The sequence below is a fragment of the Monopterus albus genome, unplaced genomic scaffold (genome assembly GCF_001952655.1).
Source record: "Monopterus albus unplaced genomic scaffold, M_albus_1.0 scaffold5.1, whole genome shotgun sequence".
NCBI classification, from domain to species: domain Eukaryota; kingdom Metazoa; phylum Chordata; class Actinopteri; order Synbranchiformes; family Synbranchidae; genus Monopterus; species Monopterus albus.
This window is the reverse complement of record NW_018127885.1, coordinates 1,886,083-1,905,590: the sequence shown is the minus strand read 5'-3', so window position 1 is coordinate 1,905,590 and position 19,508 is coordinate 1,886,083. Positions and strand designations below refer to the sequence as shown.

General features: G+C 39.4%; 2 protein-coding genes across 5 annotated transcripts in view; both read right to left on the bottom strand.

The window, feature by feature from the left end:
• Positions 1–4,192: 4,192 nt before the first annotated feature.
• Positions 4,193–8,850, bottom strand: LOC109967142 (glycine cleavage system H protein, mitochondrial-like). The gene is made up of 5 exons (XM_020612506.1): positions 8,597–8,850; positions 8,315–8,397; positions 7,639–7,702; positions 6,989–7,120; positions 4,193–4,760 (listed from the first exon to the last, which is right to left on the bottom strand). Exons 1-5 carry the CDS (start codon positions 8,745–8,747, stop codon positions 4,663–4,665), a joined length of 528 nt encoding a protein of 175 aa, XP_020468162.1. The 5' UTR covers positions 8,748–8,850; the 3' UTR covers positions 4,193–4,662.
• A 109-nt stretch (positions 8,851–8,959) lies between these two features.
• fam107b (family with sequence similarity 107 member B) overlaps positions 8,960–19,508 on the bottom strand; it is a 19,916-nt gene continuing 9,367 nt past the window's right edge. For 2 of the 4 annotated variants that reach the window (XM_020612536.1, XM_020612545.1), the window contains exons 2-4: positions 16,561–16,699; positions 10,901–11,057; positions 8,960–10,453 (exon numbers count right to left, since the gene is read on the bottom strand). In XM_020612536.1, the coding sequence (XP_020468192.1) occupies positions 10,334–10,453; positions 10,901–11,057; positions 16,561–16,688 (405 nt within the window). In that variant the 5' untranslated portion in view covers positions 16,689–16,699 and the 3' untranslated portion in view covers positions 8,960–10,333. Of the gene's footprint in view, positions 10,454–10,900; positions 11,058–13,570; positions 13,710–14,910; positions 15,071–16,560; positions 16,700–17,900; positions 18,063–19,508 lie in introns of those variants that run through there. The other 2 variants (XM_020612525.1, XM_020612516.1) reach the window with 2 other exon arrangements.

The following is a 19,508-nucleotide window of genomic DNA, read 5'->3' as shown; positions in this document are numbered from 1 at the left end:
ACATCCTGTGACTGAATCTATGGGGGATTTCCGAGGGTCTAACTATTAGCTCTTTTATTTTTTTTATTATCTCTTTTTCCCTCCCCCTTTTTTTGTACACATTTCTCATTGCCTTTAACCACACTTTGTAGTTTTGAATAGTCTCAGAGTCTCTGTTTTTCTCTGTTTGCTTCTTTCTGCTCACAGCCTCTCCAAAAACAAACCCTGCAGTGATGCATTAAACCAACAACAGTGTTTGAACAAGGTCCTTCTTCCAGGAATATGAATACAGAATTATCTAGCCACAAAAATCACAGCCGCGCTGGACTGGGTTGTATGCCGTGTGTTTACCTTTGTCCCCTCCCTGACTATTTTGATCTCAATGTGTGGTCCAAACCGTGTGGTAAATTGAAGCGTGTCCTGACAGACGGTGAGTAGCCTTGCTCTCGTCTAGGATAAACACCTATAATACTCCGGCTCCCTTGGCAATCACCATAGCAACAAACCATAGTACCCACGTGAGTTGCATAATAAGATGTTCCCCAAGACCACGGACCATAAAACGACGACAAACTAGACACCCACGGCAATGAATGTGAATCGGAAGGTAATCATTCAAATGTTAAAATTCACCTCTGACTCATTCCAGACCATCATCAATTGGTTTGCATCACATAACACTCAGATGCACATGCACCTTCTCTCTGTCTCTCCAGCCCTAACAGGTGCTGATGAGCTGCAGTCAATGATTGTAATGAGCTATCGATCACCGTGGGAAAACAGAGGGACAGAGAGGGGAGAGGGAGGTAAGAGGAATGAGAGGACACACCAAAAAAAAAAAAAAAAACTTCAGATGAACTAAATGGAGACAAGCCACACAAGACAGAGTATCAATACTTGCTTTAATAGAGTCCTCATCTCCTATTGTTCTGCTTAAAATAGAATTTATGCGATGGTGCTTTCTGCTGGTACAGGTGAAACTCAGAGCAGCTTCTGGACTGAACTGATCTGCTTGGGATGACCATGCAGACATGCTTGTCATGACCGAGTCCAGATGCCAGTGAATGGCACTGACGCAGTATCTTTATTTTTCTCTCTTTTTGTGCTGTGTACTCAGAGTGGAAGCAGACAGCTTTAGGGAAGGGGGAGGTGTGTTGCGTGTGTTTCGTGTGTGTTAGCTGGCGTTTCAGATAATGAAATGCAGCAGGGAACAAAGAGCTGGGGGCCCCTATTCTCTGTGCTGCAGCTTCATTTTCACTCCCGTCAGTCTATGATTCTTCCATACCCTCTTTCTTGTGTACATGTATATGTGTGTGTTTGTGTTTGTAGGAGCCAGTTGTTGTGCATATGAATGCCCCCACCCCCCTACCCTCCTTCTCCTGTTAGTATTCTGCATGGCAGATCCCCTTAATGTAATAACTGCGTCTGCATGTCTAATTTACAGCAGGAGAGAGTAAATAGCCTGTGGTTAATTACAGTACGTGTGTGTATGTGTGTGTGTGTCTATGCAAGTGTCTACATGTGTGTGGGTGTGTCAGAATGATTTATGAGTTGCAAATAGCTACACCAGTGGCCTGTTTCTCCTCACTTAGTTTTTAATCTGTCTTTCCATTAATTTTCCTGGAGACGTTATTATGGTTTTATAACAGTGTGCACAAGGATGCACATGTGAGTGTGCATATGTGTTAATGAGACAGAGGTGGAGACATTTTGTGAGGATCATGGCTGCAGAGGCACCTGAGATCCACTCTGTTTGCTCCCCTTCCTACTTCTTGAATTCATTTCCTTCCTGGGCCCCTTTTCTCTCTTCCGGTGCTTCATTCACTCTCTTCATTGAGAGTCACAATGAACACAGATCTTTATTGACAGTACATGGTAGAACATGGAAACAGCAGGTCAATCTGTTTAGCCTAAGGGCCGATACACCAATTCACCAATTTGTCAGTGTTAGTTTGAGAGAGAAAAGCAGCTAATCTCTCCTCTCTGCTCTCTATTGATCACACACTTAGACTCCACTTCGCTGTCTAAACACTATTGATTCTCTCTCCCTCTCTTTTTGTCTTGCTCTCTCCACATTCCACAGCTCTGGACACATCTTCCCTTCATACACTCTACTTCTCACATAAAATCTTCAATAACTGAGACTTTTTGTCCTTGCACATGAAGCCCTGAGTCACATTTAAGATCAATGCTTGAGGATATTTCAGCATGAAAAAAAATGTATTTGAGTAATTTTGATCTATAGTATAAGTGACACTTATTAACTATACAAAGCATTTTAGAGATTGGTCCACAAGTGCTGCAAATCATTGTTCCCCACTGTGTACATTCAAAAAATTATGCAGGGTCTCATTAAAAAAAAAAAATCAATTACTTAGCAACCTCTTTACAGCATGAATACCAACCATGATTAAAAATTCACTGCTGGGCACACTATCTCCTGGCTTTGTTTTTCAGCCTCACATCACAGGGTGCACTTAAAAGGGGCCACACTCCTGTCAAGATGAATGTAAAATTATAGAATTGTTGTCTTGATGGAGAAGTCCTTAAAGCATTTTTGCATCAGTTCAAATTGAACCAAGGATAATTGGATTTAGCCTGTGGGGACCCCTGCCATGACACATCTAATCTGTTAGGTGTGATTTTCCATCTTCCTCTGTATAAACATTTTCAGAACATTTACTATATCTCTCTACTTAAATGTCAACAATCAACTCTACACAGGTTACTGGGATGCAGTAAAACCAGCCAGTCACCTATGGGTTTATTATACTTGTCTGCCCCCTACAGGTGATATTAACCCATTACAACTTTTTATCTTTGGAGGTTAGAACTGACACATGGCTTGTGTAACTTAAAATAATCGGTAGCTTACTGATCAGTACTAGCTACCAGCTGGGAGGTTCAGGATGTGGACCTGAGCTTTAAACTATGTATTAGACTTGTCAGCTTTTACAGATATAATATAATGTCACCTTTCACTTCCAGTGGCGAGAGCCGAACACAGGAAAGCTTTGGTGAGATTTAGATTGAGAGAAGTGCAGGTAAGTCAATAGGAGCCAGAGTATTTCTTTGCGGTGTGTATGTCCATGCTGGGGCACCAGGAAACTTGAACTCAGTTTCTGTCCTTCATCCATCCCCTGTTCATGGCCTGTTGGCACCATGCACTCCATCATCACCTCCATATATCAGGAATATTACTCAAAGGTCAGTGAGTGATTCTATCTTTTTTTAACACCTGGATTACAAAGTGGCTCTAGGAAAGGGACTATCTGCATAGTGAGTTTAGATTACATTTTAAGAAATATTCTGGTTATCAGTTAAGTTTATAGTATACATAAGAAAACTGGTAGTAAAAAATTTAATACACAATGAATAAACACTAACAGCCCAAATTAAAATAAAAAAACAACGATCACACAGAATAATAGGTTATACAGTATAGTATGATAGTAGAACCTAATAGAAGGCTAATGATTGCCCTAATCAATACAATATCATGCCTGTCTTTCCCCAGAGCAGCACGAGAGGGAGGTATTATACAGATGAATGACCTAATAATACTAATACTGTTGTGTATATTAAAGCCACAAAACTTTGTGTATTTTATCTAACTTACCTTTTTATGCTGCAAATCAGTTCTTGGCCACTATGAAGGACAAAAATGAATCCAAATAAACTAAAGTTGTCATGGCTAACATGCGAAACAACTACTGTAGTCATTTGTAAAGTAGCATCTCTTTGGATCTTTATTCCTGTCTGTTAAGTGTCACTTTAACCTGTAATTCCTGAGGAGAACAAGTTTGTGTTAGCTCCTGTGCTGGTTTTGTGTCAAGATGTGTTCCCACTGTGTTTCTAATAGCACCCCCCTGTTGTGTTTATGGTTAGGATAAGGTTAGGGGAAACACATTTTGTCAGGGGAACAGATCTCGACACAACACCAGACATAGTTGCATTGCTCCTCCTTAGTGGCATTGAATCAAAAAAAAAAAAAAACAAACTTACTAACTTAACCCAGTTTTCTTTGCATTTATTTTAAATAATGAAAATAACTAAACATGCAAATAGCATTTGATGTGATGTGTCTGGACAGTGTCAAGCGCATCACGTCTTCAGTACCTATGTTATCTTGTGCACACACTGACAGACATTAATTACAAGTGATTTTTTTAAAAACTTAAATAGTAATAAAAATGACCAAGAAAACAAAACGTGTAATGAAATGTTTATTGTCTATTGGACAGGTCCAATGTCCACAGTGTAGCCGTTATACATGCAGTACAGACCAACATAATTAACAACAGCATAAATTCCAAAGTGCTTTATGTTGTCTAACCATGTCCTTGAACAGAAATTCAGGTTTGACTGCTATGTTTGGAAACTGTTCTACCGAGTCTCTGTCTCTTCTGTTTAGGGTTTGAGGCTGCAAGAACTAACTCAACACCAGATGTTTAGTCACTGCGGACTGGCAGGTCCCCTAAGGTCAGTCTTTAACAGTAGATAAAGGATTCCTAATTGTCACAGCTCTACAACACTGGCAGGTCAGTGAGCTAGAGCTCCTGAGCTCCACTGATGGATGCTAAGCATAGCATTGTAACTGACACTGGCACAACCTGTGCATCTCCCTGCCAGCTGTGTCTGAAAAGGAGAGAGGGAGCATTGCACTTGTTAGGAGGCGTTAGGTTAATCCTCAATGGAGCGGATGTATCTCTCATAGGCTGCTTCATCCATTAGAGTGTCAAGCTCAGCAGGGTTGGCAATGGTCATCTTTATCAACCAACCTGTATTTAATAGGTTAAAAAGAGGTTAAGCTGTGAGCCAAGGACCATATCAGTGTTTTGCATACTTTAGCCCATTCATCACAAGCCACATACTGTATGTGTAACATCACTGGCACCATTTTCCACTGACCTAGCTTTTTACTTAGTTCAGACCGTCTCCCATTATGCACAGATGTTTTGGCTATGCCTTCTTCAGTCTGCAGCAGACCTTCAGTTTCATGGTTGAAACTTAACTGACAACTTATCACCAACAGGTGCAGGTGTAATCAGAGGCCTCCTAAGAATTCCAGAACAGAAATCATCCATTAGACTGGCAGATATTAGCTCTCCTGTTGTTTGCCAAAATGTGATGCAACCACATGTAGACATGTGGTAATCTAGAAAGACTGCTAATTCAACATGAAACCTATTGGATTTTCACGTTAAATCCCTCGTCTCCTATTAATCTAAATGAAGAATACAACTCCTGTCCGTTCCTGTGAAAACATGTGCACCATATTCTTATCATTGAGTTTTCTATTACACAACAATTTAGTAGATTATAGCAGCTCAAGGTTACTTTATAGTGTAACAGAAGCACACAGTAATAATAATGTAATTTTTCATACTCTATAGTTGTTGGAGATTATGTTTTTGGAATTGATAATTTTATCCATTTTAATAATTAGACTTGTATAATCTGTAATTTTGTCAGTGTAAATTAAAAACAGTTCCTTAAACGTACTACAGTATACATTTATCTTTAGGGGTTACACTTACAGGACAATGTGAGGAGAAATGTGAAGTTTTCAGGAGGGCAAATCTGAGGAAGCTTTGATTATAGATAACCACTTCGTACACCTGTTGACTGACACATTGTTGGTGAAAAGTTAATAAGGACTCAACCATGAAACTGAAGGACTATTGAACTTTGTAGAAGGCTTAGTCTAAACATCCAGCTGTGGTGATGTGTGATAATTTGAACTACACAGAAGGAAAACATCCCAGTGATTTGGGTGTGAGAAAGCTCTGTTTTGTACTTTAGACTTAAGTTAAATGCACCCAACTTTACTTTTTTGCCTTTGATTTAGCTTTTTTTTTTCTTAAACCTCTGCCTTGTTTATTACAGTATGAAAATCAACTTGTTAAGACTTTGAGGCTCTTAAGTCAGGTAATCCATTACAGTGAACATTATGTCTGCCTTTATTATTGTCACAGTTACATTATCAATACACAGTAGAGCTGCTGTGAGTGGAACTGCAGTTCATTGCCATTCCATGATAATTTTGTTCTGACAATAGCAATAGCAGATGATGCTCAGTATGATAGATTACTCTATCAACCAACACAAATCTCTTAGTAAATATTCATGTTTATAATTGAACGGAAGCATAGTTGATGTGTGAGAGGCATAGAAATGAATACATGGAAAATACTGATTTGCTATGAAAAATGGTCAGCAGTACTCATGACAGAGAATGGGTTAAACCATGCAAAATATCAGGTGTAGAGTGAAGATGGTTCACACTTGCAGGATACCTAATGCATTTTTCAAAAACAAAAAAAATAGAAAAGACCGTACAAGATATAATTACTTTTAAATCCACTTCCTCTCCTTACTCCTATAGTGGCTGTCTTCTATTTTAGGTTGCATTACTGCCATCTACTGTTCAAAGCTGATGCTGCTACTAAGCAGCTTCCTTGAACCTCACAGCCCCTAAGATAATTATGATTTGCAGAACCTAAAAGAGTAAAAATGTTTTATCTGTACATGTTCATTGTTCAGTCAATAATATATTAATATTTTTAGAATAAATACAGGCAAAGATATAGCTATAAAGATGTCGAAATGAGTAAAAAATGTTGTAAATGTAAACACATTTTCAAAACAACATAAAATCAAAAACAAAAAAAAAATAATTTCAGTTATGTTTTTAGTTCATTAAAGGCTCCCCAGTGTATAGACTTCATACCCTGAACAGGTTTCTTTTGCAAGTAACCGCTATTAGGTAAACAAAGTCGGAGTTGTAAAGTGCTATATAAATAAACTATTATTATTATAGTGTTGATGTACAAACTGCACCAGTGATCTCAAAAAAGTTGATCAATATGTATCAATAACAATGTGATCCTAGAACTTTACATTCTCACATAAGCCCAAAGTTTATTTATTTACTCATTGCTTCTTTCACCATCCATCCCCATCAGCCAACCATACAAGCTGTACATGGAATGGACTGTGCACTTACCATCTTTGTAGCAAGATTTGTTGACCAGACCAGGGTTATCTGCCAGCAGTGTATTGACCTCTACAACTTCTCCAGTTAATGGGGAATAGAGCTCGCTGGCTGCTTTTACGCTTTCGAGGGCTCCAAACTCATCTGTGATAGTAGATGTTAGAAATGCAATTAGATCAAAGTTGGGTCACTTCAGAAGTATAGCAACTACAAACTGCTTTAGAAAGAGTTCAGACCCCTTCACACACTTTTATTGTGTTGGATATCTGATTGTAAATGGATACAACTGAAAATGTATCCAATTTCATGAATAGATAAAAAGAGATACATTTTAATTTGTAGTTAACAGCTGGGGACAAGAACTATACTGGGCAGGACATTTTACTGTTGAAAAATGTGTCCCTACTTTCTGGAACTGTTTCAAAATGCAGCTTTCAAGGTTTCAATACACTTCAATTACTTATTATTAATTGGCTGATACATATCTGCAATGAGCTAACATCACCTGATACATCAACCTGCCCGATTCATAAGTGTGGCTCTATTTCAAATTATAAAATTGATGTAATATTAGTATCGCCAGCTATACAGCTTCAACAGAGTGAATCCAGGAATGAGGTGTATAAGACAGGGCTTAATTCTTCCATATTTGTACTTCTTACCTTGCTGAGCCAGCTGTGTTCCCACCTCTGGTAGTCCACAGTAAACTACATCTCCCAGAGCCTCCTGCAAGTGGCAGAAAGCAAAGTCAATGGTAGTGGTATGGTGTGTTTGTGCATGAACATGTGTGTGACTGTGTCTGTGCATGGGCACAGTGATGGTGATATCCGGATGTTTTGCAAGGGTTAATCCTCAATATAATTTTTACTGTACACTGTGATGGGCAGAAAACGCAAGTTGCACATATAATGGAAGTAAGCCCAGAAGAAAAATAGATTAGATGATTATTAAGAAAAATAGTTCCATTTGATTCAGGAAAAATGCCACGAAAAAAACTTATTAGTCCATATTATTTTGTTGTCGTTTTACATCTTAAAACAGGGACAATGGACTCCAAGGTGAAGATGGTGTTAAATATCTAGGGGACCGCATGAGAATGGTCAACTCTGGTTTACGCTGGGTGCACTTTAGAGACGGTGCCCAACTTTAGCTCCTTTTCAAAGAGCAGGGTCGTGAGGTAAAACTGCATCACCTATGCAGCATCGGTAAAGCTTCATTTTAAAACACACAACAAATCTGGTGCAGGGTAATTATCTCAATTAAACGTTATTGGCGATTAACTCCTACGAGTGTCTAAATACCCACGATCAAATAGTTTACACCATGGTCAGGACTTACTTGGGCGAAGTTGCTGATACCGACAGTCCCAATTCTGTCGTCTTCTACTCGAATCCATTCGTGCTTGTCTGTAAATTTAACCGCTGCAAGATAACACAACAGACTCAGAACATAACCATCTTCCCACTAAACTAGTGCTTCTGTAATCTCCGGTCATTAACCTTACGACGATCAGGAGGGAGGGAGGGAGGTACAGCAGCTCTTCTCTCTAGCTAAGGTTACTCTGTAGCTATCAAAGATTTTTGGTTAACATTGCACACAGACACATTTACAGGGGAATACCTGCTGATAATCCGCTAGAAGACGTAAGCGTTCTTGGAGAACAAGGTTTAAGTGCCAGTCGCAAAGGACAAAGCGGCGTCGAGCGGGTCAGTAAAGGCAAAACAGTGGTAAAGCTGGACGATAGTGAACGGAACAGCCTGCAGGCGGACATCTTTGCCGCTTATTGACGAGAGAACGGGTCGAATTCTTCTTCGTGGGTAGTAGAGGTATCAGTGGTACTTTACCGCCCTCTACTGACCACATCAATTGTATTGCTAGAATAAAAATGCACCGCAATCGATCCTATCATTCGGTGGCTCCCCTTGAGCCAAACGTATTAGTTACGTAACAAAAAATTCAGAGTCCAGTAGCATACAAAGAGAATGAATTGAATGCGTTAAAATATTTATTTAAAAGAAGGTTCTGAGAGGAACACAGGGTTGTGTTGTTATAAAACTGCTCATTTCCATTTTAACCATAGCTAATGTCTCTTAAGGGGCCACAAGCCAGAATTTTAGACCCACAATATCTTCTTGTGATACTTCAACTGACAATAAATTTGCAATTTAACATCCCAAGTTATCACAGTTTCTCAATTTATGTAACTATTTTATAATTTGTGTGTGATGGCTACATCTGAGAATTAAATTGTTTTGCAGGTAATACTCACTTTAATTCAGCTTTACTGATTTAAATGACCTGTGTGCACATCCATGGCAACCACTGTAAATAAACATGAAAACCTGAAGTTATAAGATTGCAGGACACTTATGAGTTGTTTCAGTAACCATGCCGATATCCATATAGCTTCCCATCAACAAAATCTTTTATGACAGGTGGCCTATGAGTGTACATTTTCATTTATACTTTAAACCATATCCTTTGTTCATAGAAGCACACCAGACAGGACTCTCCTTATTGACCAACCAAAGAAAAACAAATTACTTAACACTTTTATTCATACAAAACAACAGAATATATAAAGAAAAGGTCACTCTTATGCCTGGGAGTCCTACTATTGCTCAAACTTGCATTAGCTGAGGAAATGGCATGTTTAGGATAAAAAAAAAAAAGTTTTCAAAAACTTGAGGGTAACACAACCTTACACTCCCTTTGTCCTGTTGTGGCTTCATAAACTATGCTGTAAAACAAACTAAAATACAAAATGACTAAAAGTGTCCTCCCCTATACCTGGGCTAAAAGCTACAAACATAAATAACAAAAGCACATTTGTTTGGCTTTTACTTTACACAGCTTCAAGAGTCCATCCAGTGTCCACTTTTCCTTATTTGATTCTGAAAATGACAAAAAAAAACAACGACAACAACAATAACAACAATGATAACAGTGAAGAGAAACGACAGCTTGCTGTGGAGAAAGGACTGCAAACGGGGGGAAGCTTGATTGCCCACACTGAGAGACATGTAACATGTCTGTATTAGGTCCCTCCTGCGAGGGGGCGGCGTGTGCTGCTGGGTGGGCGTGAGGAGCAGAGGTGAGTGCTGTTGGTCCATGGCAGCCAGACGGAGGGGGATGTTTAGTTTGTAAAGTCTCGCTCCTCATTGCAGGAAGGAACAACTAGGTTGGAAAAGCCAGGAAGTTCATCTCAGGCCATGGCCAAATCACCACTGTGCACCATGGAAATTTTAATTTTTTTTTTTTTTTTTTTTTTTTACATTTTTTGCACACACACTCCTGATGTCTCTGTGCTTACAAACACGCACTCAATCAGCCAGACCCAGACACCCCTGTTGATTTTTAGGTGGTTCGTTCTTCCCCATCAGTCTCCTGCTTGGTCCTGCGCAGGTTGCTCTTCATCTTCACAAACTCTGGGGTGTTCTCCTGTTCCTCCTCAATTTTCTGTTGCTCTAGCTCGAGCTGCAGGAATACAGACAATGAGAAATTCAGATAAAACAACTTATAAGAAGAATCCTTTATTGTTGATGTAATGCGTACAACGAAATTTTGTTTAGAGCCTAGGGCACCGGGCTGCTGCGTGCATATGCACCGCCATCGCGGCTAACTTGGGACTTCAGTGTCTTGCCCAAGGACACTTTGACATGTGGACTGCAAGCACTGCGATTCAAACCTGCAAGCTTCCGGTTGAGAGACGACTGCTCTACCTACTGCACCACTGTCGCCCATAAAGGTGACAATGTAGTGATAGCAAGATACGTATATACAATGCATATTGTATCAACTGTCAAGGTCAAAACCAGGAATGAATGAACTTTAATCTTGGTTTTTTGTGCTGAGATGTAGACATAATACACATTCATCTGAGTGAAAAAGTAATGGTTAATATTAATTTTGTCAATCATTTACCTGCTCTAGTTTCTGTTGTCTTTTCATGAGCTCGATCTCCAAGTCGCTCCTCTTCTTGTGGGCCTCCTGCTCCTCCTTTTGAGCCTTGAGAACTTGCTCCCGTTTTCTTTGCTCCAGAACTTTCTGGAGCTCAGGTTTGTTCTGAGGAGCCAAACCCCTGTGCAGAATCAGTCAGTGAAACCACCAAGTTAAAATAAAGCTCAATGACCCACCTCTGACAACACATGCTAATGGCACTACAGAGCTTCAAATTCGTGTGTAACAGATGACGACCGTGACCTCATTCTAGTTTGACATGCCCATTTATATCAGATATTCTGGATTAAACATGTCATTCATGTTTCAAGAAAGTTATGATTTTGAGCCAATAACTTGTTCCACGTTTACCAGAATACAAGCCCAAAACATTTTGTTCATATGAAAGCTATATTGGGGTGAAAAGTCACAGGGAACCCAGAGGGACTGTTGCATAACTACACAGATTTGTGTAGTTAACATCCAAAAGAGGACTGGGACATAGTGAAGTGTGATGAGCAGCAAAAATACAAAATGTTATGTAATGCTCCAAATTATGAGAGGGAAAGGTGGGGGCTAAGTATGAGTCTTGAGAGTGCTTAAGGCAGAAGAGAACAGAGATGGGCTGGGGTCTGTTCGAAAAGACAATAACCAATAAAGAGAAAAGCCTCTAAAGAATTTGGGGGGTGGGAGGACATAATAAAGCACCACAGAAGCCAAAAACATAAAAAGGATAGAGGTCATTATTGAAACTATTCAATCTCCTTGCCTTTTATTGATTTGATTTAAAAACCACACTATCCGGATTACTAAACTCCATGATTACTCATTTTCCTTTTGCCTGACTCTGCACAGGCAGCGTTGGTTTATCAGCACAGCATACCTACCTGACTGCAGTTTGGCAACAACAACGCCTTAATTAAAAGCATTATTGAAATCCTGAAGATTACATAATCAAGCCACAATGTTCCAAGAAGGAGTGGGAATTCATTTAGAAACACCTCTTTCTTTAGAGCTACTGCTGCAGTTAAATGTCCTGGTTTTACTGACAGTGAAGGTCTTATAAGAAAACACTTAGCAAGCTGAATGATGATGTGATCGGGTCAGGCTGTTTTGAACACCTCACATGCAAAGGATGGAGGGTGAAAATCACTGACAGTAATAAGGCAAACATGCTTACACTCTCCTTTCACTGTGGGACATGTTTACATAATCTGTGAACCCCTCCCTCCATCGGGCCCCCTCCCATGAGTGCATACCCTCTAGCAGACTGGGATGAATGTGTTCAAATCTCACACATCAATACCCCCTATCTGCTCAAATGCTTTGCCAGTCTTGGTGGCTGAGTTTCTGAAATTCCTCTGTATGCGTGTGTGTGTGTGTGTGTGTAGGAAAGGTCAATCCAGCTGAGGCGGCACAAAAAGGCCCCCAGCTGGATTGTTTTGTAATCTTGATTACATAACATATTTTTTCAGTTTCCATACAGCCATGCATGCATCCATCCACCTTTCCACCCACCCCTTCCCGCTCTCATCACTGTGACTAATTCAGACATTAAAAATCCCATTAAAAACAAATTCATCCCTTTAAAAACCCCATTAGATTGATCTCACAGACAGACATTCACAGATATTCCCTGTCTAGGTGAAAAAAAAAAAAAAGTTACTGAATGGGAAAATGTATTCCTAAAATTTTATTAACATTTCTCCTGTGGCCTTTCTGACTTCTTTCCCATCATTCATTAATGCCCAGCCTCCATCACTATAAAAGCACCTTGCTCTTGGATCTGTTTAAGAAGGAGCATCGCTGCTGTGATGTAACAGCTGTCAAAAGCGCATGTGTTTACATGGCTATTTATAGTTCAGACACCAAGCTGCTGGCACTGGGTGATGACACGAAATACAAGTGGCGGCTGATCACTGGCTTCAGTGTGCATTTGAGTTTTCACATGGACACACAATGATACATAAATGTTCACATAGACTTCAGGCTGCATGAAATACTCTGTTGTACAGCTTGATCTGGCTCATGCTGTTAAACATACATCTGTGTGACCTTTACATAACCAATTTTAGACACATTAATGCACTTGAGGTTTTAGGTAATACTTCTATGAAAGTTTATATCCTGAGCTGCAGGTAGGAGGTAGGAGGCACCAGTGAAGTCAACTACAGTGACACACTGCAGAAACATCAGTACAGTCTGCATGGACACTATCAATAAATTAGAAGAAAGTAGCAGGGCTACTGTATTATCTCATCCTCTGTTAGTAAAAGGTTAAATTAAATTAGCCTGGGTCGGGACACCGTGATCTTATTCCTCATCTAACCTGTTTTGAAGAGGGACAAACAATGTTGTTTCCATAAGCAAACAAGATGATAATCATGATCCAAGAATTGCTGAACAGTTTTACTGATCAATAAATGAATAAACCATTATCTGTCCAATCACATGCTGCATGTGAAGGAATGTAACTCACAGTCTTGGAATTCAGCCATCTTTGTTTAATATTGTCCTGGTTGTGTTAATGTGTCATAAATCATGATAAAACTTTGTGTGTGCAAAATCACAATTGGTCAGTTACTCTGTGTTTATCAGGAAACAGATAAGAAGGAAAGACAAACAACAGTCAATGAGGAACTGAAGTCTGCTGACCTCTTTTGGTTCAAGAGCAGCTCTCGGTGCAGGTCCTGGTGGTTACGGGAGCTCTTAACTGGGTTGATCAGCTTCTTAGGTTTGATGAGTTCATCACAGTCTTCCTCCAGATAGTCCGGCTCTGCCATGACACTCCTCCCTGGTGATTAAAAAAGAAATAGACTAGGGTCACACGGATATGAATCAACAAAAATGAATTAATAGGATGTTCGTTAAACTATGACAGTGTCTATGTGATGACAGAAATCTCAGTGTGTTACAATTTTTTTCTGGGATCCATTATTTCTCTGAAATTGTGCTCCTTTTAAACCCTGATCCTCTGGCACGAGTTTCTGAATGGTTTCTATAGTGATGGAGGGGCTCGTCTTGGAATTACATAACTGTTCCACACTGAGTGAACAGGAACATCTCACCCCCCTGTTGGATGATATAAAACCCATATGCCAAACAATAAAGAGATGAATCAGGATGGCACAGAGGCACGCCTTAATATCTTTCAGACACACAGTTATGTAAATATTTGCAGAGGCTGCAAATAAATAACTCAAAGATCAGTCCACTCTTGTCCCGGACCTCAAAATTAAGGAACTTCTATTCAACAGCTCCAGATATAAACACATCCTTTGGTCATTTTATTCAGTTAGCTAATATCTAAAAGTATTCTGTATTTTACAAGTATTGGCTAAACGTTCTTACATTACAGCAGTTGCAAATACAAAATGTCCCTCATTTACATAAATATAACCAATGCATATATGAAAAACCAAAATCTCCTCACCCAAGGGTCACCTAACAGATCAAACGGATTAAAAAGCTGAGATAATCAAAATTAACTTTTTGACTATACTTCATGTTAATCATACAGCAGAGTACACGTTTATGGCTGCTAAGTGCTCTCCAGTTAGCTTTCCTTAATGACAATATAAATTGGACCCACATGTTCAACTTCAGAGAACGGAGTGTCAGGGGTTTCTAAAGGGTGAACAAATAAATCTGGAGATCTAATAAAGGGACATGACAAGTCCTGCTGTTTTCAGGATTTACTGCTGAAAATATCCACTGCTTTTCCAGGAATCCCACTAAAAACAGTCTGTTTACTGGTTTTGGAAACACACCACAGACACACACACACACACACACACAATGAGCCACCAAAGACCTGATTCTCCAAGATGTATAGGGCCAATTGTATTTGACTAGAAATGTGCTTATTTCCCTTTAAAACATATTTTAAATGCACTTTAACACATATAATTGTACCAAGACTAAAAACAGTGTTCATACTTCACTTTTACTTATGGTAGAAAAAAATGCACAAAATTGAGTCCTGCTTAACTCACCCTGCAGAAGAGGAAAGATGGGGTATCTGAACATTGTCGTCATCTCTTCTATCTGGATTCAGATTTTATTTTCCAGGAAAATATGTGAGAACTTGCAGTCCTGTTTATCAGAGTCTGACATAGGAGAAGTGTTTTGTCTTGCACAGCTGTCTGCTACTAGGCTGGTTTGAATTTAGAGTCTGTTTTATAGCTCGGTCGTACATGCACTCGCTCCCTCTCTCTCTCTGCTCCCTCCCTCACCTACTTCCTCCCACTCCATTTCAATGCACATCTCCAGATTTCAAATCTCACACATCAATACCCCCTATCTGCTCAAATGCTTTGCCAGTCTTGGTGGCTGAGTTTCTGAAATTCCTCTGTATGCGTGTGTGTGTGTGTGTGTGTAGGAAAGGTCAATCCAGCTGAGGCGGCACAAAAAGGCCCCCAGCTGGATTGTTTTGTAATCTTGATTACATAACATATTTTTTCAGTTTCCATACAGCCATGCATGCATCCATCCACCTTTCCACCCACCCCTTCCCGCTCTCATCACTGTGACTAATTCAGACATTAAAAATCCCATTAAAAACAAATTCATCCCTTTAAAAACCCCATTAGATTGATCTCACAGACAGACATTCACAGATATTCCCTGTCTAGGTGAAAAAAAAAAAAAAGTTACTGAATGGGAAAATGTATTCCTAAAATTTTATTAACATTTCTCCTGTGGCCTTTCTGACTTCTTTCCCATCATTCATTAATGCCCAGCCTCCATCACTATAAAAGCACCTTGCTCTTGGATCTGTTTAAGAAGGAGCATCGCTGCTGTGATGTAACAGCTGTCAAAAGCGCATGTGTTTACATGGCTATTTATAGTTCAGACACCAAGCTGCTGGCACTGGGTGATGACACGAAATACAAGTGGCGGCTGATCACTGGCTTCAGTGTGCATTTGAGTTTTCACATGGACACACAATGATACATAAATGTTCACATAGACTTCAGGCTGCATGAAATACTCTGTTGTACAGCTTGATCTGGCTCATGCTGTTAAACATACATCTGTGTGACCTTTACATAACCAATTTTAGACACATTAATGCACTTGAGGTTTTAGGTAATACTTCTATGAAAGTTTATATCCTGAGCTGCAGGTAGGAGGTAGGAGGCACCAGTGAAGTCAACTACAGTGACACACTGCAGAAACATCAGTACAGTCTGCATGGACACTATCAATAAATTAGAAGAAAGTAGCAGGGCTACTGTATTATCTCATCCTCTGTTAGTAAAAGGTTAAATTAAATTAGCCTGGGTCGGGACACCGTGATCTTATTCCTCATCTAACCTGTTTTGAAGAGGGACAAACAATGTTGTTTCCATAAGCAAACAAGATGATAATCATGATCCAAGAATTGCTGAACAGTTTTACTGATCAATAAATGAATAAACCATTATCTGTCCAATCACATGCTGCATGTGAAGGAATGTAACTCACAGTCTTGGAATTCAGCCATCTTTGTTTAATATTGTCCTGGTTGTGTTAATGTGTCATAAATCATGATAAAACTTTGTGTGTGCAAAATCACAATTGGTCAGTTACTCTGTGTTTATCAGGAAACAGATAAGAAGGAAAGACAAACAACAGTCAATGAGGAACTGAAGTCTGCTGACCTCTTTTGGTTCAAGAGCAGCTCTCGGTGCAGGTCCTGGTGGTTACGGGAGCTCTTAACTGGGTTGATCAGCTTCTTAGGTTTGATGAGTTCATCACAGTCTTCCTCCAGATAGTCCGGCTCTGCCATGACACTCCTCCCTGGTGATTAAAAAAGAAATAGACTAGGGTCACACGGATATGAATCAACAAAAATGAATTAATAGGATGTTCGTTAAACTATGACAGTGTCTATGTGATGACAGAAATCTCAGTGTGTTACAATTTTTTTCTGGGATCCATTATTTCTCTGAAATTGTGCTCCTTTTAAACCCTGATCCTCTGGCACGAGTTTCTGAATGGTTTCTATAGTGATGGAGGGGCTCGTCTTGGAATTACATAACTGTTCCACACTGAGTGAACAGGAACATCTCACCCCCCTGTTGGATGATATAAAACCCATATGCCAAACAATAAAGAGATGAATCAGGATGGCACAGAGGCACGCCTTAATATCTTTCAGACACACAGTTATGTAAATATTTGCAGAGGCTGCAAATAAATAACTCAAAGATCAGTCCACTCTTGTCCCGGACCTCAAAATTAAGGAACTTCTATTCAACAGCTCCAGATATAAACACATCCTTTGGTCATTTTATTCAGTTAGCTAATATCTAAAAGTATTCTGTATTTTACAAGTATTGGCTAAACGTTCTTACATTACAGCAGTTGCAAATACAAAATGTCCCTCATTTACATAAATATAACCAATGCATATATGAAAAACCAAAATCTCCTCACCCAAGGGTCACCTAACAGATCAAACGGATTAAAAAGCTGAGATAATCAAAATTAACTTTTTGACTATACTTCATGTTAATCATACAGCAGAGTACACGTTTATGGCTGCTAAGTGCTCTCCAGTTAGCTTTCCTTAATGACAATATAAATTGGACCCACATGTTCAACTTCAGAGAACGGAGTGTCAGGGGTTTCTAAAGGGTGAACAAATAAATCTGGAGATCTAATAAAGGGACATGACAAGTCCTGCTGTTTTCAGGATTTACTGCTGAAAATATCCACTGCTTTTCCAGGAATCCCACTAAAAACAGTCTGTTTACTGGTTTTGGAAACACACCACAGACACACACACACACACACACACAATGAGCCACCAAAGACCTGATTCTCCAAGATGTATAGGGCCAATTGTATTTGACTAGAAATGTGCTTATTTCCCTTTAAAACATATTTTAAATGCACTTTAACACATATAATTGTACCAAGACTAAAAACAGTGTTCATACTTCACTTTTACTTATGGTAGAAAAAAATGCACAAAATTGAGTCCTGCTTAACTCACCCTGCAGAAGAGGAAAGATGGGGTATCTGAACATTGTCGTCATCTCTTCTATCTGGATTCAGATTTTATTTTCCAGGAAAATATGTGAGAACTTGCAGTCCTGTTTATCAGAGTCTGACATAGGAGAAGTGTTTTGTCTTGCACAGCTGTCTGCTACTAGGCTGGTTTGAATTTAGAGTCTGTTTTATAGCTCGGTCGTACATGCACTCGCTCCCTCTCTCTCTCTGCTCCCTCCCTCACCTACTTCCTCCCACTCCATTTCAATGCACATCTCCAGATAAAGAAAAGTTCAGAACAATTTTTTTTCCTATTTCTTAAGTGACTGATTCTTCACTAACAAATGGATATCCTCAATTATACTTCAAGGTATCTTGTTGTTAAAATAATCCTACATAGGCCTTTCAGAATGTAGTTTTTAAGCAGCAGTAAATTATTATTATTATTATTATTATTATTATTATTATTATTATAGCAAACAACTAAATTTGCTGAGTTGGTTTACACTAACATTAGACACCAAAATCACCTGCATTTCTCCTCCCAGAGTTTGAGGAATGACTCCGATTTATAAACAATGAGATTCTCAAATGTATGTGATTTTAAGGTGCTGCCTAGTTACGACTCTCTCCTTCTGATAAAAAGTGAAAACAGAGTGATGTTTTGAAATCTGAGTAGCTCAAAGATGCCTTGCACTGTACACGCTAGACACAAAGGTGGGGGGAGTGTGTCAGCACAATCAAAACATACAAGCTGAGAGTTGGTGTAATGACTTAATATCACCAGTAGAGGTCGACACTTTTGCATCCCAGAAACTAAACCATGTCAGTTGCATAACAAAGAAGCCTAAGATAAACAAGGTTTGTGGCTGCATGCTACAGAACAAAGAGAGAACACGTGCCATGCAATAATGCAGCTTCATGGATAAACTATAAAGGAACATGAATGAAAAGTTTTTTTACAGATGGATGTGATGTACACAAGTGTTTGGTAATCCCCTCTAATCTTGCATTAGTAAGCATTTAAAAGGTTATGTTTACCAACTCATGTGGTCAACACTAATCTTACATGATATAGTTACAGAATCAGGTAACACAGTTAAATGTGCCAACGTTGGTGAGCATTCTTATAGAAGACTTGCATTCATGTCAAGTCTTACTCTGACCCATCACTTGGCCATGCAGTAGGTATCATGGTGTGCTCTCTTGAATCACCATTCTCTAGCACCTTTAATCTGACCAAACACACATTTAACTCCTACCATATAAAACAAGGTAACAAATGTTTACAGTCAAGCCTGGAATAATGACTAGTTTAGTTAACAGGTATTTCTGCAGAGCCCTCATAACCTGGACACAAACTGTTTCAACTGCTCCCCTCTGGATGGCGCTACAGGTCACCGACACACTGATGAATGCTTAACTCATGAATCTCTAACAGAACCACAACCCTCAGTGCAGTACCTGTAAATATACTTTTGTTTTGTGACATGGTCAGAACATTGTGATAGAGCTTGTGTGTGTGAGAGGGCAGCGTTGGGCAGAAGTGCCTGTGGCTATAATCAGGGGCTGCGTGTGAGCACACATGCCCTCTGTACATCAAAAGTGCTTT